Source organism: Gadus morhua, chromosome 4 (assembly GCF_902167405.1).
Source record: "Gadus morhua chromosome 4, gadMor3.0, whole genome shotgun sequence".
Classification (NCBI taxonomy): Eukaryota; Metazoa; Chordata; class Actinopteri; order Gadiformes; family Gadidae; genus Gadus; species Gadus morhua.
In genome coordinates, this window is record NC_044051.1 from 10,003,574 (window position 1) to 10,029,952 (window position 26,379).

The 26,379-nt window shown below is 44.9% G+C and overlaps 1 protein-coding gene across 1 annotated transcript in view; it reads right to left on the bottom strand.

Moving 5' to 3' along the window:
- Positions 1-26,379, bottom strand: part of bcr (BCR activator of RhoGEF and GTPase) — a 57,496-nt gene that overhangs the window by 15,026 nt on the left and 16,091 nt on the right. The window contains exons 3-9 of the mRNA XM_030353663.1: positions 14,156-14,325; positions 8,393-8,497; positions 6,877-7,062; positions 4,693-4,800; positions 2,992-3,052; positions 2,779-2,831; positions 2,288-2,428 (exon numbers count right to left, since the gene is read on the bottom strand). Coding sequence (XP_030209523.1) covers positions 2,288-2,428; positions 2,779-2,831; positions 2,992-3,052; positions 4,693-4,800; positions 6,877-7,062; positions 8,393-8,497; positions 14,156-14,325 — 824 coding nt within the window. The remainder of the gene's footprint in view (positions 1-2,287; positions 2,429-2,778; positions 2,832-2,991; positions 3,053-4,692; positions 4,801-6,876; positions 7,063-8,392; positions 8,498-14,155; positions 14,326-26,379) is intronic.

Genomic DNA, 26,379 nt, shown 5'->3' on the forward strand with positions numbered 1-26,379 from the left:
AGCAAGCCCTAGCCTGTTGTACATTGAGCAACTAAAGTGCACAGGTTGAACCAGTCAACACCACACACACGCAGGGAGGAATTCCACAGGTCTGCATGGAGCACCATCTCCATGTATCAGAGTCGCAAACTCTACAATCAACCGGCTTTCAACATCACGACCCTGCATGTGGGAAGCCAGTAAAAGCCATCTAGGGGAAGTGTGGCATCCACCTGGAGGGCGTGTATCATGGCCATTGCCACACTCTGTAATTTACTTGAAACTCAATTCATCTTAAAATTAGTGAAAACTGTTAAATTGTGTTGTAGTGAACGAACATGTAAAAAAAAAAAAAAAAAACCTGGTGCATGTCTATTGCTAACCATTTTCTTCATGTGGAAACTAAGTAAGTATATTCAACGTAGTGTTATGCTTTACATAACATAAGATAAAAATAAGTGCTGAAATAATCCCAAATGTTAGCGGTCTCGTTCCAGATGGTAAAAAGATGTTCGCTTGGTCGGTGGGCGGGTCATGGCGGTTAGCTCTGCCTGGACGCTCTCTTCGCCGCCTTGCCAAGCCCACACCTTTCTGCAAAAATAACGCCTCCTCCCCCATCCAAACAAACAGAAAAACTAACCCGGCAGCCCCATTGACACCAATGAGTGAGGAGTCCCGGACAAAACGTCCATCTTTGATAGTTTGTGGTCTGATCACATCTCCATTGAGAAAAGAAACATCCTCAATGAGACAGCAGAACACAAGCACAGTGCCAGCAGTAACAGCAGCACACACACACCCCCCCCCCCCCCCCCCCACAGTACCAATTAAATATTGACCAGCTCAAAGAACCTTGGCTGAGTGTGTGCACGAAGGCATGAACAGAAAAGAGGAGAAAACGATATAATCTATATATAGACCGTGTGCTTGTAAGCGTGAGGATCTGTGCTCTGTCAGCAGTCATGGCCCACTGCATAGCAGGCCCTGTGCTGAATACAGTAGGAACGGATACAAGCAGTACATGCAAGGTTGTCATAGGCAGTACATGCATGGTTGTCATATGCAGTAAATGTGTGGTCGTCATATGCAGTACATGCATGGTTGTCATATGCAGTACATGCAGGGTTGTTCTGTGTTCTATGTGTGCAGACATGGGACTTGAAGACCCAGAACCTTAAGAACAGATGCTTTGCCCTATTATCAACTCAGTTACTGTCTGTGTGTCTGTGTGTCTGTGTGTCTGTGTGTCTGTCTGTCTGTCTGTCTGTCTGTCTGTCTGTCTGTCTGTCTGTGTGTAAGAGTGTGTTTGTGTCTGTGCACGATGAGGAGAAAACCGCGTGTGAGAGACAAGAAAGCAACACAAGAGAAGGAATGGTGACACAGAGAGAATATATTATGTCTATCTGGGGTTAATGATGATCTATCCCTTCATGAATAATTAAGTAGGGATCTGCCAATCAGAGCAGACCGGTGGCACATTACAGAGCATTATGTGCAGTTCCGTCCCGCATGCTATCAATCAACACGCATCCATTCAGGGAAAGTGTGTCTGAGAAAGAGTGAGCATGCACATATATTTCTGTGTGTGTGTGTGTGCGTAATGAGTGTTTGACTGTACGCTTGTGTGTGCGTGCATGCCTGCGTGTGTGTGTGTGCGTGTGACTAAGGGATGACTGACGCACAGTACACCATTAGAGCATAAACAGCGGAGCAGCTCCCAAAAAGACTGGGTTACAGGGATTCTATCATGACCATATAAGGCCTTGGCACGTGTTCAAAAGCCCTATGGGGTTCTCTCAGCCACCGAGGCATTTCATTGGTCGGGACTTCAAGGTCACATATTGGCCAGTGAGGTGATTAAGGTACGTGTGTCACGGTAGAAATGACACAAAGTGTAGGTGAAACCAAGGACATTATGGAAGAATGTAGTGTTAATAACACAGTTTATAGAATCCTTGTGGCCTGAGTCACAAAAAAGGTAATAATTTGCAGGCAAACGATGAGAAATCGATGAAACACAAAAAGCACAGTGGCTAAGTGTAGTGGCTAAGCTAGGGTGGCTAAGGTGTCTCGGGTTCTGACTCCCAGATTGCAGATACTAGGATAAAGGGTACTAGGTTCGATCCCCAAGGTCCAAAGCCATATGACATACAGTATACGCATCCTTGAGCAACATGCCTTACCCCTCCCAGTTCCTTAATGACCTGTGACTGTAGTGCCAGTTAATGGCAGTGGGTAGAAGTGCCGAATGAATGGATGAATGAATGAATGAATGAATGAATGAGTAGTACATGAGTGAGGCGCTCACCTCTCCCTTCTTGACGGTCATGGACTGTCGCCGAGGGGTGCTCTCCTCGTTGATGCTGGACAGGAAGTTCTGGGAGATGCGCAGCGCGTCCTGCAGCAGGGGGTGGTCCGGGTGGCTGGCTGGCGTGTGTTTCAGCAGGTCCTGAAGACAACACACACACACACACACACACACACACACACACACACACACACACACACACACACACACACACACACACACACACACACACACACACACACACAGTGAATATCCACATTACTAGGCGAGAGTAAACCATGTATGTTTTATTATGGTATCCTGTACAATCTTTGGTTTCAAAGCGGTACAAACGGTAAATCAAACAGCAAAACGAGGATCAAATCTGAACTGATGTTATTTTCCGAGGTGAGGTGAGGGTTGACTGGGCGCCAATCCAACGAGCCTCTCTATGAACGGATATCACCATAATGGATGCAGAGAATGACGTCATGGTGCTAGGTCATACTCACATGCAGGACTAGTGTGCTGCGTGTGACTCGATCCACCGGCTTATACAGCAACGCTTTGGAGAAACAATGAAATAACAACAATTAATCACTGATAAATAAAAAATAAATGGCAGCCTATATCTAGGTCTTTAAATTGCATTGAATGCATTTTCAAGGAAAGTATTCACACCTGAAATCATAATTTTGAAGATCATGGGGAATAGAGGAACTTACTCTCCAGGGAGTTCTTGGCAGACTGGTCCTTGCACTCTTTGTTGCTCCTCACCTTCAGGTTCTGTGGAGGACCAGGGGAGGAGGAGCGCGCAGGGAAAAACACACCTCAGTTCAAACCATCACTTAAAAAAACTGTCCATGACAGGGTGATAGTGATCCTCTCTCGCTCAACTGGTAGAGCAAGGCACTTACGCTGCTAGGGTTACGGGGTTTGATTCCCGCTGTTGTGTCCACCCTCGACACTGTGTTTGGGAAGACTTTGCTTCTTACTGGTAGAACAAGACACTAACCCTATTAGGGGTTGGGGGTTCGATTCCTTTCTGGTAGAGCACGGCACCAAAAGTGCACGCGTGCACCAAAAGGCATACATTTATGTATACATTAATATATTAATGACTATATTCATACTCATGAATATGACCATCACTATGCAGAAGTATGATCAGATCACAAGCCCACAGGCTTGTGGACCACATGCTGGCAAGCGCACACTTGACATTAAAAACTAGCCCTGACCGAAACGCAGCGAGCGAGAGCTGGAAAGCCTCTATTTTGTATGCACACCTCATCACCACAGACCGTGTGCCCGTGTGCACGTGTGCCCGTGTGCGCGGCGAACGGTCAATTAACGAGCACGTAAGTAGAGCAGAGTTCAGAGTGATTAAGGCCGTAGTAAAAGAAGGACTGGTGGTATTATGGATTCGCTGTGGCCACGATCGTGTACGGGGTACAGATGGAGAGCGCTATCGTCAGCTGTTCTCCGCCGCCATCAGCGTCCCACTCGGAGTTCATTAACATGGCCGCCGCGTGTGATGGATGCCCTGTTTCAAATCAGGCATACATGGCCGCGCTAAGCATGTTTATTATCCTCGTAAAAAAAAATAATGAAGGAATATAATGTAATGAGGGGTAATAGAGGTTTGATATGATCTCGATTTGGGATTGACGACTGGCTATGAGGTCTTCCAACCGTAAATTCATGAGGTTTTGGATTCACAAATTTTAAATGAGTGCCTGTAACTTTTACTTCTAGCCCATTAAACGAAACGTTTGCCCACTAAATCCACAACAGCGCTCTATTCTAAGCATATCAGTTGTAATATTAAAATAAAACTATATCAACAGTGAAAGAAGACCCAAAATTGAATACTGCCTTTTGGGTATGTTCAAAGAAAAATTTCATGTATATGTATTATTGATACATAAGTGTCCAAGAAACACAACCCTCTCTCAGACGCGAACATCCAATCCAAATAATGTGCAAGGCCAACAATTCTGCAGGTATATCCGGAAAGCAGCTTCCCAGCAGCTTCTACTAGGATAACTACAGGCCCTGGTTCAATTATACTATCGTATCCAGCGGCAGGAAGAATTTGCTCATCATTCAGATCAGTCCTCAAATAGCACTATAATAATAGGTATTAGATTTGGTGTTTAAAAAATTAAAAAAATAATAATAATGTAGTCCCACACTTCACTTATGATGCCCATCTCATCAATATCTACATGTTCTTACATAACCATAGCGACTACCACTTAACAAGTGCAGGACATTATTATAAACCGACAAACCTTGATTGCGTATGATTGAAAAAAAATATATAGAGCACCCCCCCCCCCCCCCCCCCCCCCCCAAACGGAACAAGCACTCAGGTGAAAGCTTCCTCTAAGGCCCAAGTGCTACATAACCCTTCATCTCACCTCCGAGATTTCAGCAAACTGTGTGTTGGCCTGGCCGCACTTCTCGGCGGTCTCCACGGCCAGCTCGTAGTTGTCCACGAAGGCGCGGTACACCCCCAGCTGGCTGGCCTGGCACACGGCGAGAGAGAGCGTGGGAGGTCACACAACGTTATGGGGTCACAAGACCCAACTACAATGATATGGTGGTCACACATCCACTAAAAATAATGACTTTATTGAGGTCGTCTCAGATAAAACGGTTCTACTGTGATATGTTATGTTCAGAGTCTGGACTGGAAACCGAAAACTGACGAGGCAGAGTTGAAAAAAAAAAAATGCTGTTTCTTTCCGGAGACATTCGACCGAAAACCCACAAGTAAACAAAGCTTGCAGAAGCTTTATTTCTACATTGGTCAGTCTGCCCGGTGTTGATTTGAAAGCTTTACAGACACTTTTTTTTTTACTGTTTTTCCAGGTCTTGCGATTTTGTGTTTGCTGTAAATGAGCCAATTACATGCCTTACAGGTTCACGATCGAGCAACGTGATTGTTCAAAAAACAAACATGAAGCGAAATAAAGAGAAACGCCCTGTTCAGCCGGATTTGAGATTAAATCTGATTTGTGAAAATAATTGCAGAGTAACTGAAGCCAGGACGGCAGAGATAATACGGGTCTTACATAACTGAGACGCACATAAACACACACGTACACACACACACAAACACAACCACACACACACACACACACAACAATGGAAACAAGCGTCAGTGGGCGACTAAGGAAACAACACACTGTTGGCGTGGCGACGCTCCCAGGAGGCAGGCGGTTACCATAGCAGCTAGCGAGGACCGCATGATAGTGGGGATGAGGAAAAAACCAGTTGGAATTGAGAATGCCTGGGCTGAATATATACACACACTCCCAGCTGAGGATACACTAGCAGTCAGAGTGCGCCTAGCAGCCCGGCTGTCTAGCTCCCCAGCAGGGAACCGCGGAACAATTAAGTTAGAGTGGGACAAAAGCGGGAACAATTAGGTACAAAAGTGTTCGAGATCCAAGAGACAACGTCAACCTATTTGGTGAGTTGAAGAGAGTAACCGTTGCATCAGCACACGTTCATGTTTAGCATTCACCTTCAGAACTCTTTGTTTTTGAGGTTGTCGAGCCTGTCCATCAGAGACTGGTTTAGGGTTTTGGTTTAGCGTTGTGATGGGGGGACCCCGCTACTGTTAGACGTTAAAAGTTATCCCTGGCTACAGACTCCATAGAGGTAAGACGGCTTGGGAGGACGTTCACTGTTGTCTGTAGTGTAGTACTGTGAGGCTTGTAGTCCTCTGCTTTTCTGCAGATCATTGATCCATAGAAACTGCTCATGTTGTAAGGAAAACTCTAGAGCAACAAACTGGACTGTTCTGGTCCCAATTCAGAAGAAACAAGCTTGGCGAAACAAGAAAAGAGCAGAATATAAAAATAGTTACCTTCTCTGGTGTGTTCTTTTCCTACATTCACTACCAGGAGTCTCACCGTCGTGATTTTAGTTTTAAAAACCTACCTGGGAAAAGACACTACAGGCTGGACCTGTTTTTTTACGTTACTGGGGACTACGAGAGGACATGAGTATAAATATCTTGGTGGGTTAGATTTGTCATCCGAAAGCTAAATGCAGCAAAAATCGAACAATGTACTTGTCAAAGTGTTCTATGCAGGGCTTTCTCACTGGCACACTGGAGCTACTACTTCATACAAGGTTATTTCCATGTAAACTGCATTGCAGCAGTACTGCATGGAGATTATGAAAGGCATTGCATAACGGCTCTGCAGCTGGCGCTGAGGAGGTATATTCAGTGTCCAAAAGTCTTTTTTGAGGTGGTAGGTTGTAGGCTGGGAAATTTAACAGGAGGGCCGCCAAGATAAATGATATCTCCTGGTCACCCAGGGAGCAAGATAGGAATCCTCTGTGCTGTCCATGTCAACCTCAATGCAGCCAAATGGATGGATTTAGATCGGGAACAAAAGGAGACCAAGGACGTATCCTTGCGGAACACCAGGAAAATAACTCATGTCATGGCTGCCTGGCTGGCTAGAACACACACACACACACACACACACACACACACACACACACACACACACACACACACACACACACACACACACACACACACACACACACACACACACACACACACACACACACACACGTACCTGTTTCTGAAAGAGGTCCCCAACCCTCTGGTGGTGGCTCCACTGCTGAACCCGGGGCAGTAGGCTGTCGTAGAACTCCTTGTGGATTTCGTAGAGTTCAGGCACTTTGAAGAAGATGGTCTCGATCTGGGCCACCGTCAGCACTGGCTGGGAGGTGGTGGCCGCAGCCTTCAGTGGCTTCATGGGCTGAGGGAACAGGCAGGAAAGAGGTTACCTCTGTGTGCTGTTGGGTTGCTCGGGGTTAACTTGTGTTGAAGATCGGTTCAAGTTGCACATTTAAAAATAAAGGGCTGGCCTAAAATACACAAGATCATGTGTTTGTTTTGAAGTTTTGACATTATAATATTGTTCAAAAACATACAGTTGTTGTTTATGAAAACATCATTGTTTCACTCTAGTTAGCCTTTAGGAAAGCTGTTACACTAAATCAGCGAGGTTGTCAGTGATGACAACTGAGATTTTTAGGGGGCCACTGAATGAGTCACATTAAACAGGGACCTGGAGTTTTTACTGTTATTGGTGATGCTTTGAACACATGAACAAGGCATGTGTTGGCTCTTCTGCATCCCCTGATGGATGAGGTAGGGCCCACCACTGTGCATTATTATGATGCATTCTGATCCTTGAGGGTACAAGATTCAGAGTTAAAATAAACAAGGGATCTAATAGGATCAGAGGACTCGGAAGGGGAGCTTTGAAAACCTTGGAAAGCTTTGTGGTCAGACACACAAAACTTCCATTAATTTCGAGTTAGTGAGAGCTCGAGCCAGCGAAAACACTAAGTGAAGTGTGAGACTCTTAGAGTGACTGGCCCCATTCCAATACGGTGTTAAATCAAACGACTTAATCAGACTCGTAAAAATCTGCGGAGAGAGTGGGGACGAGATAGGAGAACATTTATGATCAAGTCTAACACCTATCCTCGCTGGGTTAGGCAGGTTAAAGGAAGATAAATTAGAAGGGGGGGGGGGGGGCTGTATTAATGAGGTGAACAATGACCTACAGGCTTAACAAGGTCTCAGTGATAATAAGGAAATTATATGTTATGGGACATGGTACAATATTGACGAATGAAATGCGTGGTTGGACAGAGACCTGACATTTAAATACCAATTTAAGAGTGGGAAAAGCCGATGACTCATAAACAATAAACAGTAGTTGTGCTGTAGTTGATGTAGTAGTTGATGTTGTTGTTCCCTATTTCTAGTAAGGACTGGTGTGGGATTTGGCAATGGAACCTGGGGTCAGAGTATGGGGACATACTGGCCAAGAGAAGTGGTAGGACAGGGGATCTATTACGGAGGTAGGGAAGAAAAAGTAACTTTTATCCTATCCTCATGGACATTGAAGTAAAGTTCAAACGGGGTATTAAGTAAGGAATTCAATTTGGTAATTCCACAAAGCTGTTCACAAGGAGAAGCCAACCAGCAGGAACCCAGGTGTGGTGACCGTAGAGGGCCACTGATGGCCTTAATAGAATAAATAATAAGAAGAGATAAACAGGCTGTGGTCTCACCAGAAGGAGGGCCTCCAGGTGACTGAGGTATGTTTCCTCGCTGGCCAGGATACCAGACAGGACCCATTTCCTCATCTCCAGGCCCTTCTCAAGGTCACATTCCGCCTGAGAGCGAGAGAGAGCGAGAGAGAGCGAGAGAGAGTGAGAGCGAGAGAGATTAGAATGGTGTTATACAATATTGTTAAATTGAATCCTCAACATCCGTTTAGATTTTGCTGATCATTTTAAGTTGTATGTCAACACATATTTGGTCATACTGTACATCTTGACTTATTTTGTTTTTGGTTTGGTTTTGCAAATGGGGTGAGGCTGCGTTTTCCTCCGTTTCAAAAGGTTCAATGACACACCAGATGTCATTAAAACTCTCTTAAGCCCCTACAATAACAACACAGTACAGATGAAGGACTCCCAAGTAGTGCAAAACAAGCAGCGTTTGCAGAGCGCAGCATTTACCCACACGATAAATATCTGATGGGGCACATATAAATAGCATTGTGTAAACTGCGAGAGAGTGAAAGAGGGAGGGTATCCGACCTCAGGCGTGGAAGCATCGTGCCAAGTTTGCAGAAGTCGAAGTCGGGAAACAAGGGGGAGGCTAAGTACACATCTAAATACCTCCAGGAAAAAAGTCTAGGAAATCTCCTGTGTAATCGAACGTTGCCTTCTGGACAGTGAGCGCACTGCTGACAGACGTGAGAGAGAAAAACTCAAAAGGCTGTGCAGTTTATGAATAATTCTCCAGCTTAAGACTCTAACCAGAAGGGAGTAAGCTCTATGTGCATGTGTGTGTGTGTGTGGTACTTTAATGGATGTGCGCATTGGACAATGTTAGATAAGGTTTCTGTGGCTTCACACGCACGTATCTAAGTAGGAAGCTTAATTAACCCGATTCCATACTTTATATAGACCCCGAAAAGGCTATAGCAGGAATGGAACATACATATAGCTTCAAGGTAAGATAAGCAGCTACTGCTACACCTCTGGTATATAGTGGATGGTGTACATTATGGTATGGCTGGTACGTCTCAAAAAGGCCAGCTCAAGAAGAATACATAAAGTTCCCCTCTATCAAGGTAATCCGAAACAATTTGTTCCAAGTTCAAACCCAAACAAGCTGGCAGAGTGACAATACATTATTCATGTGTAGAATAATGTGAAGTAATAATAAGAAAACATCCCCTCAAATGCCCTACGGTATTCAGGATGAAATACTTCATAATGACGGACCATTAATCATTAACGCTGGCGTTTGCGAACAGGTTATCCAGCTGAGGGGACTGGTTTGGCCGGCTTTGAGCCAGGCAGGTCAATCCATATAGCGGAAGCGAAACACTAGCATCAGTTGCCATTGGCCTCCATTATTGATGATCCAACCAGACAAAAGAATAAGCGTCTGGAGAGCTACAGTACGGCGTTCGAGCAAACCACAAACTCACCCTCTTTGTCTTACGTAAGAGAGGAACGCTTCTGAATAAATGAAACAGCCTATGGACGTCATGTTTTATGCATCGTTGTGTTAACGTCCCACGTAGCTGTCCAGCAGTGTGAGCTCGAGTGGTTAAAATTGTATATGAGAAACCTTATTTAACCCCGAGTTTTGTCTTGTACTGCAATATACACAAGCTTTGGGGCAGTTTGTGTTGCAAGGCGGATTTGGTCTCTATAGAAATAGAATAATTAGAGACAACTAGGCAAAACAATTCACCCTAACAAAAACACACACAAACACAAATAGTAGAATAGCATAATAGCATAAATACACATAGCCCCCCCCCTCCCCACTTGGTAGTGGTAGTACTCCACGGCTGCGCAATAAAATACATGAAAGATAAAGCGCAGCCCTGTGATTGGCTTGTGGTAGGGAGACGGAAAGTGTTTATTCATGGTGTTAAAGACCCCGGCCATCCCTCCCTCCCTCCCTCTCACCTCGAGGGCTCCCCCCTGCATCTCTCGGCCTATTACTTTTTTATCGCCATTGCAACTCACGAGACACTCTGTGTTAAGATCAAACTGGTAAAAACCTAATAAATAGGGCTCCCAGCTGTTTGCTGAACATGCACATCCAAATGGGTGCCTGTGTGTGCATCTGTGTGTGTGTATGTTTGTGGTGTCATTTGTGTACATCCCACATAAGAATAGAGCATTTCTGACCACACTTAAAACAATGTCCTCCTGAACTCAATGCAGAGCTGCTTACAGTAACAGCAGTGGTAATCCAATTCGAGGGAAATGTGATATTCCTTCTTTTTTTCTTCCCGTGTCTACAAGGAAGATTATGTTCACAAAGAGATCGATACAAACAGTGTTCAGTCCGCTGGAGCGATGGCAAAGCACAGTGCCTGGAGGCTCCACACCGAAAGAGACTTGAACAAAACAGCACGGAGCAACACTCTAAACACTGCTCTCCTGAGGAAGGAGAATCCCATCAACACTGATCTGGCCCTGATGCTCAACGCTAGATCCAGTCGGATCTCATCTGATCTCTCTGCCTGCTGACTGTGTGTGTACGGCCAAGAATATGTCCAAGCCAGGGCTGACCCGAATATCTAGTTTCAAGCTTCCGATAATCGCTATGTTTTCTGAATTTTCTGAACAAAGATTAAGAGGAAGAATAAATGCAATTAAATTCATAGTGCTAGATCTGAATCTGGCCTGAATCAGAGCTGGTAGAGAAAACTGCTGCAGAATCACATTTTTATGAACAAATAGTTTATTGGCAGTGTTACTTTGATAACACAAAAAGGCTAAAAGCTACAGTATCGGGTACGATTGCTACTTGGACGTCAGTGGCTTTCAGATCCACTGATCGGTCCGAGTCTGACTAGGTTACGGCAGAGATTCAGTGATGTCTAAATGTTTCGCAAGCCACACGACTTCAATAGCATGAGAGTAGGCCTACTTCTAGGTACCGGTAAGCAAACAGGTGGTGGGAAAAGTTCAAGGAAATTGAACAGCGGAAATGTTTGCACGGCAACCCCAGGGGCGCTGTGTGGTTGCCGGTGACGACTCGTGGGTGTCAGATCGCCGTAAAACCCGTTTTTTTAGGTTTTATGAGTCACAAAATAATGCTGCCTGACTTACGCTGGGTACATCCTTTAAGGGAAACGAGGACAACAGTTGTTAGAACAGTGATCCCCTTGTTAAACCTTTGACCCGCGCAGCTCTGGCGGGACCAGAGTGATGTCAGAAAATCAATGATGGGACCCTAACCCTATTCTGGGGGGAACGTGTTGACGTGTCATGATGCTGCATCTCGGCTCCCCCCCTTTTATTTTGAAGGAAGAAGCTGCTGCCTTGTGAAGGCATCAGCGAGTAGCGTTGGGAGGAGAAGATCCCCCCATCATTAAATATGCAGAAGCGCTGCATAAGAGCGCTGCATGTGAGCCCTGGGGGTGGCTCCGTCTCTCAGCGTCTGGTAATGAAGAGGGGCTGCAGCCGGGGCGATAAAGCACAGGGGAGGAGCAGAGAGCAGACCAACATCTCGGCAGAGGAGGGAAGACAGAAGGGGTGCGACTTCTCTTTGTCTATTTATCTGTACCTTCTCGTTATGCACAAGGAAACGCTTGGAAAAGCCCACACGTTCCAATGGCAGATACATTTTGAGATTGATAATAAAGAAATTGGGTCAAGCAGTCTTAACCAACGGCCAATCGTGTGGTCACAGTGCGGCTTATTTGCACGTTAATTAGAACACGAGTGAGGCCGTGTGGGTGTGAGCGAGAGGGGATCTGTCGGAGCAAAGCTGAAGAAGCTGAGCATTCGGGAAAATGACATCATCGTCCTCCTCCTCATCATCAGCGGTGATGACTCATGTCGATGACGTCACACAGCGGCTGACATTGGCTGCCGTTCAGCCAATCAGTGCTCTTCGGGGCTCTGACTCATCGCGATGAGGATGAGATGGGGAGGATGGGTCAAGGAGGAACTGAGGGCGACTCAAAGACGGCAGTCATTTCCCACAGAGCATATCCAGCTGTGTGTGTGTGTGTGTGTGTGTGTGTGTGTGTGTGTGTGTGTGTGTGTGTGTGTGTGTGTGTGTGTGTGTGTGTGTGTGTCAGATCCCAGTATTGTGTGTTATACTGCCACATATATTATGCCACACATTGTGGCATTATATGTATTGAGTTGACACCTATATAGTCATGAGGAAGCGAGCATCTCAGGCAGTTAGCCTAGTGTTTCATAACTCCTTCATAGGTCCTCTCTCAAACAAATATGACGTAATTAATAAATGCAACTCAGTGTCACTGAGGACTGGAGCTTGTGATGGGTGGGGGCTGGAGGCCGGATGTTGCTGATGTCTGCTTAAGGCAGCCTGCAGGTGGCATGTGTTCACCCTCACCATGGAAACCGTTGAGGAACGCCAGATGTCGGAAACCATGGAAACCGTTTCCGCAGTGAAATGCTAGATATTGTTATTATTATTGTAGCCAGTATTATTATTTTATATGATTGATCAATTTGAGGTCATGGACATTTCTACAAAATATGTATTGAATAAATCCAAAATATAATGAACGTTTTATCCCAGTTCTAAGGCCCACTACCCAGAGTGTGTGGTGCCTGTGGTGGAGCTCAGAGAGAAGATTCCCCCGCTCACATGTAGCTTAACAAAGTCAAAGCTGAGATCTATCATCATGTGGGAATGCTCTCTGAGCATAGTTGTAGCATAAAGCAGGGAGCCACAATGACAGGGGAGCTAATGTAAAGATTCCCATGCCAGTGAATGTAAACATTCTCAGCACAAAGCTGATGCACAAATGGCGGGTGTAGACATAATGGGTTTTAGGATCTTCAACAGACCCTACAACCACCATCGGCCCCTCACCATCAACAGCTGGGATTTGGGTTCCAAGATGGAGGTGGTGTACAATCTAAAGCAGAAGTCGGTGTACGATCCTATCTAAATATTGAGTTGGTATACGATCTAAAGCTCGAGGTGGTGTACTAGCCTAAGTAAAGCAGGAGGTGGGGAACTATCTAAAGCAGGAGATGGTGTAACCCCCTATCTAAAGCAGGAGGTGGTGTACTATCTAAAGCAGGAGGTGGTGCAACCCCCTATCTAAAGCAGGAGGTGGTTTACTATCTAAAGCAGGAGGTGGTGTAACACCCTATCTAAAGCTGGAGGTGGTTTGACCCCCTGTCTAAAGCAGGAGGTGGTGTGACCCCCTATCTAAAGCAGGAGGTGGTGTGACCCCCTGTCTAAAGCAGGAGGTGGTTTACTATCTAAAGCAGGAGGTGGTGTAACACCCTATCTAAAGCTGGAGGTGGTGTGACCCCCTGTCTAAAGCTGGAGGTGGTGTGACCCCCTGTCTAAAGCAGGAGGTGGTGTGACCCCCTGTCTAAAGCAGGAGGTGGTGTGACCCCCTGTCTAAAGCTGGAGGTGGTGTGACCCCCTGTCTAAAGCAGGAGGTGGTGTGACCCCCTGTCTAAAGCAGGAGGTGGTGTGACCCCCTATCTGAAGCAGGAGGTGGTGTGACCCCCTGTCTAAAGCAGGAGGTGGTGTGACCCCCTGTCTAAAGCAGGAGGTGGTGTGACCCCCTATCTGAAGCAGGAGGTGGTGTGACCCCCTATCTGAAGCAGGCGGTGGTGTGACCCCCTGTCTAAAGCAGGAGGTGGTGTGACCCCCTATCTGAAGCAGGCGGTGGTGTGACCCCCTGTCTAAAGCAGGCGGTGGTGTGACCCCCTGTCTAAAGCAGGAGGTGGTGTGACCCCCTGTCTAAAGTAGGAGGTGGTGTGACCCCCTGTCTGGAGGACCCTCACCGACTTGGAGGACTCCAGGGAGCCGGAGGAGAGCGTGTCCCGGCTGCTGCGGCTCTTGGAGCTGAGGTGCGGCGAGGAGGAGGGCGAGTCGTCGATGTAGGGCAGGATGTCGTGGTACCGCCGCTGCTCCTCGGCGCGGTCCACGTCGTAGCCATAGCTCGGAGGGCCGTCTGGGGGGGGGGAGGGGAGGAGAGAGAGAGGGACTGTTATTCATTCATTGAAGAATAAACCGGATTGAAGAAAATCGATAGTTTTAAGCTAATCTTTTTTATATTGTTTATTGGAACACGCCACATCAGATAACAGAAATATTGCAAAACCGGAAGCCAGCTTATCTCCTTTGAGTCCCGTAGGACTAACCTTAAGGCCACAGAGATCTAGCAGTTAGGCCTCCCTCCTTGAGGATGGCCGGTGTGTGCCGAGAGTAGGGAGAGGGAGGGGTGAGGAGAAATGTGGCTTCTTTTCTAAATTTAAGACCGGAGCTATTCTTGCATATTTTACCCAGACGTTTTAGTTAAAGTTTGGGATTATACAGTTTGTGTTTTTTAGGGAAAATAACACGTTCAAAGAGCGAATGCTGTGGGACTGAATGAACGGTATTCAGAGAACATCGTTGTTTTCCAACATGAGAAACATTCCCGCACATCCTCTAGCATCAGACTTCAACTTTCTGTCTTCCTTTTCTTCTGAAGCCAACCCACAAAACATTCGTCATAAGTCGTGTCAAGGACCAGCCTATATTTTGCGGTTCTAGTAAAACAGTCTTAGCCGGATTAGATGATAGGCTAGGAAGGAAACTTCAAAGGCGTGGGAGTGAGAGAATAGAGGAGTGAGTCACAGGAAGCCAGTGCGCAGCACAAGACGTGTAAATCTCCAAATGTCAGACAAGACATTATGGAGATCTTCTCCTCCCACCGCTACTCGCTCAAGAATGCCGTTCCTCAGAGAACGCTGGGCGGGTTTACGTTCGAGCTGACTCAGGCTATATTTTCAGCGTAATGACACATACGCATTCTCCAGCACAAACAAACAAACACACACACACACAACAAACAGCATATTTTCTGCATCTTCGTTTTCATTCGTCCCACATTTAAGGGTCAAGAATCTATTTCCCCATGCTCATTCACTTAAAATTAAATATGACTAATTATGTTTGCTACACTAGGAATGAAAGCAAGCAAGTAAGAAAGAGCTCAGTGTCTAGGGCTAGTCTGACCTTTAACCCACCCACAGTCTGCTGGTGTGTGTGTGTGTGTGTGTGTGTGTGTGTGTGTGTGTGTGTGTGTGTGTGTGTGTGTGTGTGTGTGTGTGTGTGTGTGTGTGTGTGTGTCTGTGTCTGTGTCTGTGTGTGTGTGTGCGTGTGTGGATAATTCTCTTTTAACCAACTGCCCTCTGGGAGTATTTAGGCCAGGAAATATAGAACGTCTGTGTTAGCGAGTGCCTCGCTACATAACACCCAACCACTCTCTATGCAAAGAGACAAAAGCTGGTATTTCATGTTGCCTTACCAAAAAAAGCTTTTAAAATTCCCAAATTTAGTTTATTTTGGTCAAATAACATAAATACTTTGGCTTGAAATGAACGCGTTAGCAATTCTACTGTGTATTTGCATGCGTACCACAGCATATCATCGAGTCCTAGCATAGCAAGGATCTTCATGACACAATAACTGTGGCGGTGCAGTACTGTTGTGCCGCTACGGCCCTGAGCCCAGAAATGCAGGAGATCAAACCAAGAATGTGTGTAGAGAAGCCCTGGGGGTGGGGGGATCCAACCACAGCATTAGACCAAAGAGCTACAGCACACGTGGATAAAATAAAAAGCTAATAATGGCGACCAAAGTATCCTTTGGTCGTTTTCCTTGCGGTTTGACCTTTTAATGAACCCACATGTCCTGACAAAAAACTCTTTGTTGTGAATGTTCTGCATGTATCTCTCTCCCCCCTCTCTCCCTGCACACACCCACACCCTCGGGAGTGGTCATTTTCCAAAAGCAGGTGGAAAACACAATGTTAAAAACAGGATTTCGTAACCATGACACCATGCCAGCATACATGCCTTTTAAAGCACACAGACATGCAGCACATGGAATTATGTGAACGTTTGAAGTTAGGTTAAATTAAACAACATTCTTGAATGTATGTGATTAGTAGCTGTGGAAAAACCCAACATGAGCCACTTGTAATAGGACCAAGTGGGTTTGTCTATTGAAACCTATGGAAAAACTGTGTGCCTGCCCGTAGTTCTAAAGACCAGATACCAGGACCATGGTCTGATTATTAAATTATGTTCTGAAAACATTTAACAATTACAATTACATTAAGGGCATTTAGCAGACACTTTTATCCAAAGCGACGCACAATTAAATAACATTTGTCCGCAGAAAGAAAGACAACAATTTATCGCTGTCGGTACAGTAAAGATGTTCATAAGAAACAAGTGCCAAGCACTTACAATTGCTAGGTTAACCCATTCCCCGTACATAACAAAGATAGCTAGGATAAGACGCTACACAATGAAATTGAACACTGCACAGTTGCGAGCGTTCGTTAGACAGGAGCTACAGTAAATCCTTCTGCAGTCAGCGCTGGCGCGTGCACGCGTGTGTGCGCGTCTCCTCCCTTGACTCTGGACACCTTCTAATTATCCAATTAAGAGTCAATTGAATCCCGATTGGAGGGGATGGGAGATGAGGGGAGAAAGGGGTGAATTACGGAAAATACAAAGCCATTGAAATGAGAGTGAAGCCGGCTCCAGAGCACAGCTGGGGAGGGGAGACAGGCTTTTTGTTTGTGATTGGATAAACATCTGTGACATCTGTGGTTATTAGTTGTGGATGTGGTGCCATGAATTGCATGCATCAATTCAAAATATTTTTATAGATATGATTAGGTTAGGATACTTGAGAAAAAAATATAACTAATTTAATTAATTCGAAACACACCCCCATGAGTCCCACATCCACTCGTCTGTTTTCTCATTTTTATGTTTACAGGTGAAGACTGACCTGATAAACCGGATACATAGAGAAACCTGGCCAGTTGTATGCGCTTGAGTATCAATGGCCCCCCCAAAGAGAGTTTCCCTTTTGGGGCGCTTTAGAGATTTTTTCTCAGAACCCTCGAAAGATTAAATGCTCTCCGGCAGGATGCCAACTGGCCCACCACTGAGGCTTTGTTTAAGATGGATTTCATAATAATCTATTGTTATTCAAGTTTAAAAGATTGCACTTTGTTTTATTATTATGTTCCAATTATGTTCAATAATTGTTTAAAATATTTATATTGTTTGTTATTATGTTCATTAAAAGTGTATTTACTTACATTTTGGGACATCTGATATGTAGTACTTTTGTACCGCTGCTAGGACTCAATCCTAGGGAACACACTGGATTTATTGAATACGAGTGCCATTTTTTGTGTGTGAATATCAGCATGTAGCTACTAGCCATCTTACCCTTAAGACAGTGGGTTACCCTTCTTTTTTTCACCCCTGCAAAAATGTATTTACTTCAATCCAAAGAAACTTTGAATAAATGTTTCTTTATCCCATACAAATTCCAAAAAGCTCTTCACCGCTTTGCCTGATACTTTAAACCAAAGCCACAGCAATTAATAACAAAGCCAATGTGGTCATTTTAGCCGGGCCGTCGATTATCTCTGTGGAAGCATTTTGAGCAATCCTTTTTCTGGTGGAAGGCTTGGAAGGTTGCCAAAGCAAGGGAGATTATTACCGTTTGATTTAATTTCTTTGTTTCAGGGGGGAGGGATGTGAGACAGACCAGTGGGAGGAAAGGAAAACAACCACACGGGGGGTACACTTGGCCTCTCACACGGAGAGCAGGAACAGAGGGGGAAATGAGTTCAGAAACAAGGACGCCCACACACGTGCGTGCGTGCGTGTTTCTGTGTGTGTGTGTGTGTGTTTCTCTCTGATTCTGTGTGTGTGGGTAGGTGTGTGTGTTTCTGTCTGTTTCTCTCTGTCTGTGTGTGTGTCTGTTTGTCTGTGTGTGAGTGAGTGTGTGTCTCTGTACCCCCCCCCCCCCCCCCCCCCAACCTCGTATCCGCCAGCTAAAGCCCCCAATAAGTGCTCGACGTGTCTTTCTGTCGACTGCTCTAAGTCATTAAGAGAGAGTCATTACTCCAGCCCCCAAAGCCTCACGGGGGAGGGGTAGTGCCGGGTGGGTGGCACGGTGGAATAAGTGCTTCAATTGCTGCAAATTCACACAGAGACACTGATTAATAATACAACACTGTAAATCAGCCCGGCTCTACACTGGGTAGAAACACAGGGAGAGAGGGGCTCATTACGGGACCGCCGTTACTACGAGCAACGGCGGTAATGTAAGATGAGGAATTCAATCACTTTCCTCGTGAATGGTGGAGGAGAGTTTTTTTTATGTGACTTTTTTTTTTTTTATATGCACTGTGATGGGTCTAGACTCTAAAGTGGATGCACTCGGGTGTACGCAAATGGTACCTTCTCTCCCTCTCTCGTTCTGATGAAGATAATCACAGTAATGGTGCATAAGAAAGTAGATGGGAAACATCTACTCCACTATTTTCTCTTTCCTCGGAGCACGTGGATCCTTTCACCTTAACACAAAAGCTAAACTTCCTTGTTAGCTATTTCTCTTTTTCCCGTAATCATTTCTGTTCCGCGTCTTTGATCGGGCACTTTGTGTCCCTCAATCAATCAGTCAGTCAACCAGCCCGTCAGCCACATAGTCAAATAATCAGCCAGCCAGTCAGATCTAATACAATCAGCCAGTCGCTCCCTCGTCTCTATGCAGCATCAGGTCTTTGGTGTCACAGCGGATATAAATCAGGAGACGCACTTAAGCCTCCTGACGGATTCTATAATGCATCGTGAGCACCCTGGGCCATCTCATGTGAGCTGATGTGTGTCTGGAGAGATCCCGTGTCTGGATGTGTGTGTGTCTGAGTCTGGGGCCTCTGAACACTCCCTGTGCTGGACCTTGGCACTTTAATCTAACCCGGCAACTTCTCCTGCGCTGGGCTGGCCCCGGGTGTCTGGGTCAGCAGACGGAAACACATTGGGGAGAGACGGAGCGCGACACTGACCAACAGATAAAACACAGAGGGGGAGACAGAGTGGGGGAGGGCGAGAGAGAAAGAGAGTGAGAGAGAGAGAGGGAAGAAGTCTATACAATGGATTTGTTGTTTCTTTAACTGGGAACGAGTAGTCTAGATGCCCTTAGTAGTTTGCATTGTTGTTGCTTTTGTTTTAAATGGGAGACAGAGGTAGGGAATACAATATATACTGCACATCTGTCTGCACACACACACACACACACACACACACACACACACACACACACACACACACACACACACACACACACACACACACACACACACACACACACACACACACACACACACACACACACACACACACACACACACACTTCTTCCGTCCAGGCTCTACCAGTTTGAACAAGGGCCCCACTGACAACAGGACACCAGGAACCTTACACACATCATCCACCGCAGGCTGCAGACCCATCTGTTCAGAACACATTAAAAAACGCCCATTAAAAAAAAAAAAAAGAATTCTCCATCTATGTTTCAATAATGAATTCCTTGAAGCAGTTTGCTAATTTGTTGAATTTTATGTTTGCGTGCGATTCGACATCTTTTTGGGTCGTACCTTCACGTTTGAATACACTTATTGTGAGTCACTACGGACCATAGCGTGTCCATGTGTGAAGCTTCTCTGCGTTCTCTTGCAATACACAAACCACACAGTACACCTGCTTATTATCCCTCAGGGCCTTGTTACCTTGTTGCTGGGGAGGCTGCTCAGCCAATAAAGATGAAGCTCAGCAACCACTAATGCACCAAGATGGTGCTCAGCAAACACTCAAACAAAAGAGACAGTCCTTAGCAATCACTAAAACAGAACGCATGTCCACCGCAACCCTGCAGTGAGAGCACACATCATCTGTAATTGTATCCATCTGAAATATATTCAAAATAGTCGTTTGATTCCGTTCACCGATGTATTAACACTAGCCTATCACAAAAACAGTTGACGGATCCAGCCTTCCAACCTCCGGAGTTTAATACATACTATTTTAGTTTCAATGAAATGTCTCTACCCCCTTTCTCTCTCTGCTCCTTGAACCAGCCCATCTAGCCTCGAGTCTTATCAATGGCCAGCAGCAAGGCATCCAGCCAGACACGGTCCTAATCTGCCCCTAATCTCTGCTCCAACACAAGTCCCAGCATCCCCGTTGCCCGGGGCCACGGAACGAGACTCGCTTTATGCAGGAGCTGCTTAGGCGACACACATGTGCTTCTGCTAAATGGACTGTACAGAAGACTCTCTCCAGGGGACAACGTTTCCTCGGTTACCATGGATGTCAAGATAAACATGTTGTGTTTGTCTGTGTTATTCGGTGACCTTCTGAGGCCTTGAGCGTAAGAGGGCTATGACACTGCAGAAACATTGAACACAGAAATAAACATATGAATACAGATTCAGACCGGCCTTTTAATGATAAAACCAAAGTCCCTCACTCTCCATCTCCCTACTTCCTATGCGCTGATTAGAGCCAACACACACACACACACACACACACACACACACACACACACACACACACACACACACACACACACACACACACACACACACACACACACACACACACACACACACACACCAGTATACGTGCACGTTAAAGCACACATGCCACATTTCATAGTGGTTTGTACAGGCAAAAACAATGTATGATTTGCGTTGCTGTCAAGAACAACAACGTTGCTGTTCTAACTCCCATATGTGAAATGGGAGTTTGAAAACTAAAACCTCACATACAAGGTTTCAAATATAAATGGTACCAATTATGATTTTTTTTATCATTGATTAATTATTACAGGTAGAACCAATTCTTGCTTAATTTCAGCAATTGCCTGACTTGATTTTTATGAAACTGAATCCATGTGACACATTATGACAGTCCTCCGTTTGTGATATATTGTGTACAATTGCTAAATAATAACCAAGTATACACCCTTGAAATATGTTATAATCATGACCTACAACTCTAAGTTGGTTTGCTTTGAATTGCTGGGTCCAATCATGATTGCCTTGGCTCCAAAACCACATAATCTAGAGTGAAGTAGCCTTCTACCCTATAATATACTAGCATGCATACCTAGAGCTAGTATACTACTATGCTTTGAGTTTCGAAATATACATTGGCACAAACAGACATACAGCCAGACAGAGACAGACAGGCAATCTACGAGAGTGGGAACCAACTGGGAACTCGGGTCATCAAAATGAGGCCACGGGATAATTAGTAGCATAAACAAAGGGTTGAATCCTCCACCGACACATTTTTCCACTATCCTACTTTCAACTATTCCTCTGACTGTCAGACTCCGGAAGGGTATGGCCAATCTCTCCCCTGAATCTCAAATCCAGATATTTTTATGTACTATCTTGCGTAAATTATCTATGATAATGAATAAACAATGTGGTGAATAAGCGCGATGCCTTTCATTTTAAGGTTGAAAAAAAAGTGTCTTTGAAAAGTATCTTTTCAGTGTCTTTGTCGGCTGCAATGTGTGGCATGATAAAGGAGGAGGATTCTCATAACATCAGAACCCCCCCAGGTCCAGCTAAGCATGCACAGGACGGAAACAGACCAGGACCTTCGTCTCCGTGGCAACTACACAGCCAGCAGAGAACCGCTGGGGTGCTTAGAGCAGAATGGCTTGTGTGTCTTTAAGGTGACAAAGTGTCTTCCTGTCCTCAGCAGAAAAGCACAGCCGCGCCATGCACGCACACACACACACACACACACACACACACACTCTGAATGTGTTGTTGATAAAGAAAACATCATCATTAATTTATACATCTGTTCCATAATAAATAGCACTCCAGTCCAACATTTTCCCCAAATGTACAACTCTCTGCGAGTGATACAAGACAGAACCAGGTATACTAGAAAAGCAAAATACAATTCTAAAAGAAAGCACATTATGGGGATGGAATAGAAGGGAAGCGGAGTAGACATCTAGAGAGAGGAGTTATGGAGGCTACTAGACTTCTAGAGCTACAGATGATAAGAGGGGGTAGCTACACTAGACTTATAGAAAGGTGAGAAGAAACAGAGGGTATACTAGACATCTAGAGAAGAATGAGACTAGAGAACGAGGTTACACTGGACATCTGGAGAAAGAGATGATGTGAGACAGAAGATACACTAGACTTCTGGAGAAAGATGATGAGACAGAAGCTACACTAGACTTAGAGAGAAAGATGAGACAGAAGCTGCACTAGACTTCTAGAGAAGGATGAGGAAAAACGGAGGCTACACTAGACTTCTAGAGAAGGATGAGGAGAAACAGAGGCTAGACTAGACTTCTAGAGAAGGATGAGGAGAAACAGAGGTTTCATTAGACTTTTAGAGGAGGATGAGAGAGACAGAAGCTACACCCGACTTCTAGAGAAAGATCAGGAGAGACAGAAGCCAAACTAGACTTTTGGAGAAAGATGAGGAGAGATGGAGGCTGCATTAGACATTTGGAGCAACAGCGGAGAATGAAGTATGGGGAGAAACAGAACGACTCATCTCATTTCATCTGCGTCCCCCAGGGGGTGGAAATGATGAGATTTCAATTCCTACTTTTAAGATCACATTTTGATGGGTAGAAACTCGCTCTAACTGGCCCCGGAGCAACGAAAAGACAAGACGTTTGGAGATTCATGTTTTCTGCCTGGTTTCACTGTGTGATGGTAACTAAAGTGCTCCTCGAGATCAGGCGCTTTAAAAAACATGAAAAACGTTGGCCTGCATCTGTGACTCAAACATTCCTGTGCCCAAAATCCTGTCTTACTGAAAAAGTCTTCCCTACCACTTGAATGCTCCTCCTCCACCTCCTCCTCCTCTTCTACTCCTCGTATCTCCCTCCTCTCTCGCTATCATTATCCTCCTCTCTCTGCCGCTGTAGACTGATGAGGGATGTAGCAGTGCAGGTTACATACTAGCTGGGGAAACCTTAGACACCTTATGTAACACAAACCCGTTTCTATGGGAGTGGATGGACCCTATTGTCTCATAGCGTCCATCTATACACACCAACTCTTTCTGACGTGGCACCAATGAAAACATATTTGCATTGTACCGACAATCATGGTTTTGCATTATGTATTCCGTTTGTTGTGAGGTACTTTATATTGAACATATTATGCATGATGAGATGTATGTTATAGATATGAATATATTCATATATCGGTGACATTCCCTGGCGATTGCACGTTTGATTCTCCCACGAGATCTTTCAAAGGAAGATGAGATGGAGGAAGGTTTACCATGTAACAAACATATCAGCGCTATACATGTACAAAGGAAGCACAGTTAAACCTAAAATGAAGTTTGCTCAATAGCACGGATACATTTTTTCTGTCGCAAAATGCAATATAATACATATAAGACAAAGAAAACATTGTTCCCTGCAGAATGCATGGCCTACATGACCCCCTCACGGATGCTAATTTAGACAATTTGAACGACAATGGACACTCATTAGCCGGTCATTAACAGGTCAGAGTAAATGCAGCCGACTATAAAGAACGGGCAGAGGTCTGAGACACTGAATTTTCTTTCTAATTACTCGTCTTTTCTCAATGGAATGGAGGGCTGGCTTTAAATGTCAAGCTTCTGGTTATGGTTACATTTCCGAAGGTATATCTGGATCCACATCTGATCGACATCACCGTTTCCTGGAGTTTTAAAACTGAAAGTTGAATTAAAAACAAAGTCAACGTATTTTATTTGCTTTCATTTAACAGATTTAAAAAGACCGTAACATGTTAAAATCGAGCATTGTCCGAGTCATGAGTCGACTTGCCGCGGAAAGCCTGTGTGAGCGTTTGCACGGTGTATTATACCATTACTAAGGCTTTTAAAATAACCAACTCCAGTGGCCCGCTTAACCCTCCTTCCAAAGGCGCCTGGCGCAGATCTAAAACGAGTTTATCCAAACTCTAAAGAACAGCGGTTACAAGTAGAGGGTACCTCTAACCAACATATTCCCTACACTTCACCCAAGTGCCTCGATTAAACAAAGTAGGTTACATTGTGCGCTCCAAACACAATGTTCAGAAAGGTCATCCCCAACACCCCACATGCAACACGAAGATGGAGTAAAGAATTGGGAATGTAGCAGAGAAGAGCACTCTGGGACTTTGGACTATGCCTGTCATTATTATACCATTGGGTTTCTACTTATTGTTAGATGCATGTTCCTGTGTGTGTGTGTGTGTGTGTGTGTGTGTGTGTGTGTGTGTGTGTGTGTGTGTGTGTGTGTGTGTGTGTGTGTGTGTGTGTGTGTGTGTGTGTGTGTGTGTGTGTGTGTGTGTGTGTGTGTGTGTGTGTGTGTGTGTGTGGTTCCCGGGCTGTAATGGTCCACTGCAGCACAAGGCCGCTCATTAGACAGATGTGCAGCTCTGGTGAACGCGGTCCCACACGCTTAGCACATGCCAAGAACGGAGTCGCTCAAGGGCTAAAGATACGCCTGCCCGCCCGCAAACCCTCACACCCACAGTAGAAATCATCTGAGGTCTCGATTTGTCCTTGTGTCTTCCAAATTAGTAGTCAGTTGCCAAACATTCTCTTACGTGAATATTTCCTTTGCCACTAAATAAATACCAATGCTTACAAAGACACACACACACAAACATACAAAGACTCTTGACTGTGGAGAATCTGTATTGAACTCCAGGTGACCCATATCTCAGCAGAGGAGACGGGGAGGAGAATACACTTGAAGACAAGAGCAGAGAGGAGCTAATCAACTACAAGGGAAGCATAGGAAAAGGGCTGAGCAGATAGAAGAGTGAAACAGGAGGAAGGGAATCAGACAGAGATAGACCAAACAGTGATGGACAGCATAGGGAGAGGAGGAGGAAGAGTGGAACAAGACGTGTGGCACCAGGGAGAACAAAGGACTCACTTTTCCGCCATTTGAGAGCTTGTGATAATGAATCAGGCATATGCGACCAGTCTGTCTGTTGGTGTGTGTGTGTGATGTGTGTGTGTGTGTCTGTTGGTGTGTGTTTCAGTGTGCGTGTGTGGTGTGAAACTAATGTAACTCTACCACATCACCTGCCTCTACACATCGTCGGAAATCCACCGTTAACTGAAGAGGTATTTGAAAGCGTGCATACAAAACCTGTTTGTGATTGACAGGCAAAAACAAAGGGCTGTGCGATACACATCACACAGTGGGAAACTGATGACATAGCCAGATTGTCAAGACTACAATCCATTATACACCAATTGGGTTAATTGAATATTAGCATTAAGATAGATACTGTATGTAGATCAGAAGAGAATACTTTTCTATCGGCATTTAGCTTCTGTCGCTCAATGTTTTTGGGAGATTGATCTTGTTATCATGTGAGGGGAGGTGATACTTCAAACTTTTTATCATCTCTTTGCCTCGCTCTCGAACAATCGTTACTTTCCACCATCCGTTATATTTTTTATTTATCCATTATTGTGTAATCGTTTTCAGAAGTACATTTAAACCCGGGAGCCTTTTTTTATGTTTCTTCAAAAAGCCATTCAACAAAGAGCATTGTTTACCGTACAGCCCTGTAGCTAAAACAAATTGCTAGTTTGGGAGCAAAACAGCAATACAACAAACAGCCGAAGGGACCGAGAGACAGACAGAACACGGGGATGTGTGGAGATAGAAGTTTGTTTGTGTGTGTGTGAGTGAGGAGAATGAATGATAGCTAGAAAGTCATTATGCAACCAAAGAGCAACACTTACACATGATTACACTACAGCGGCCAGTGCTAAACAAAGAGCTACATTCAGCTCTATTCCTTCTGTTGTTTTACAACAGCGCACATACAGAGGTAACACGCCGGTTGACAATTCTCCATGTTGTTCATGCATAGGAGGAAACTAATGGATCGCATTGCTAACATGCAAATCAACATAGTGTTACGTTGGTGTGCAAGCTTATGGTTCAGCCGAATCAGAATTTATTCACAATTTTTTACATAAAAAAACAGGCATCAAGTACAATTCAAGAATATAGTATGTATGGGCGTTTCCCACTATGCATCACTGTGAATCTAGATCATTTTGGCTTATAACAATGGAATATACAGAAAGAGGATAAATATGTATTGTAATAATCTTTATTCAGCCAAATGCTATTCCA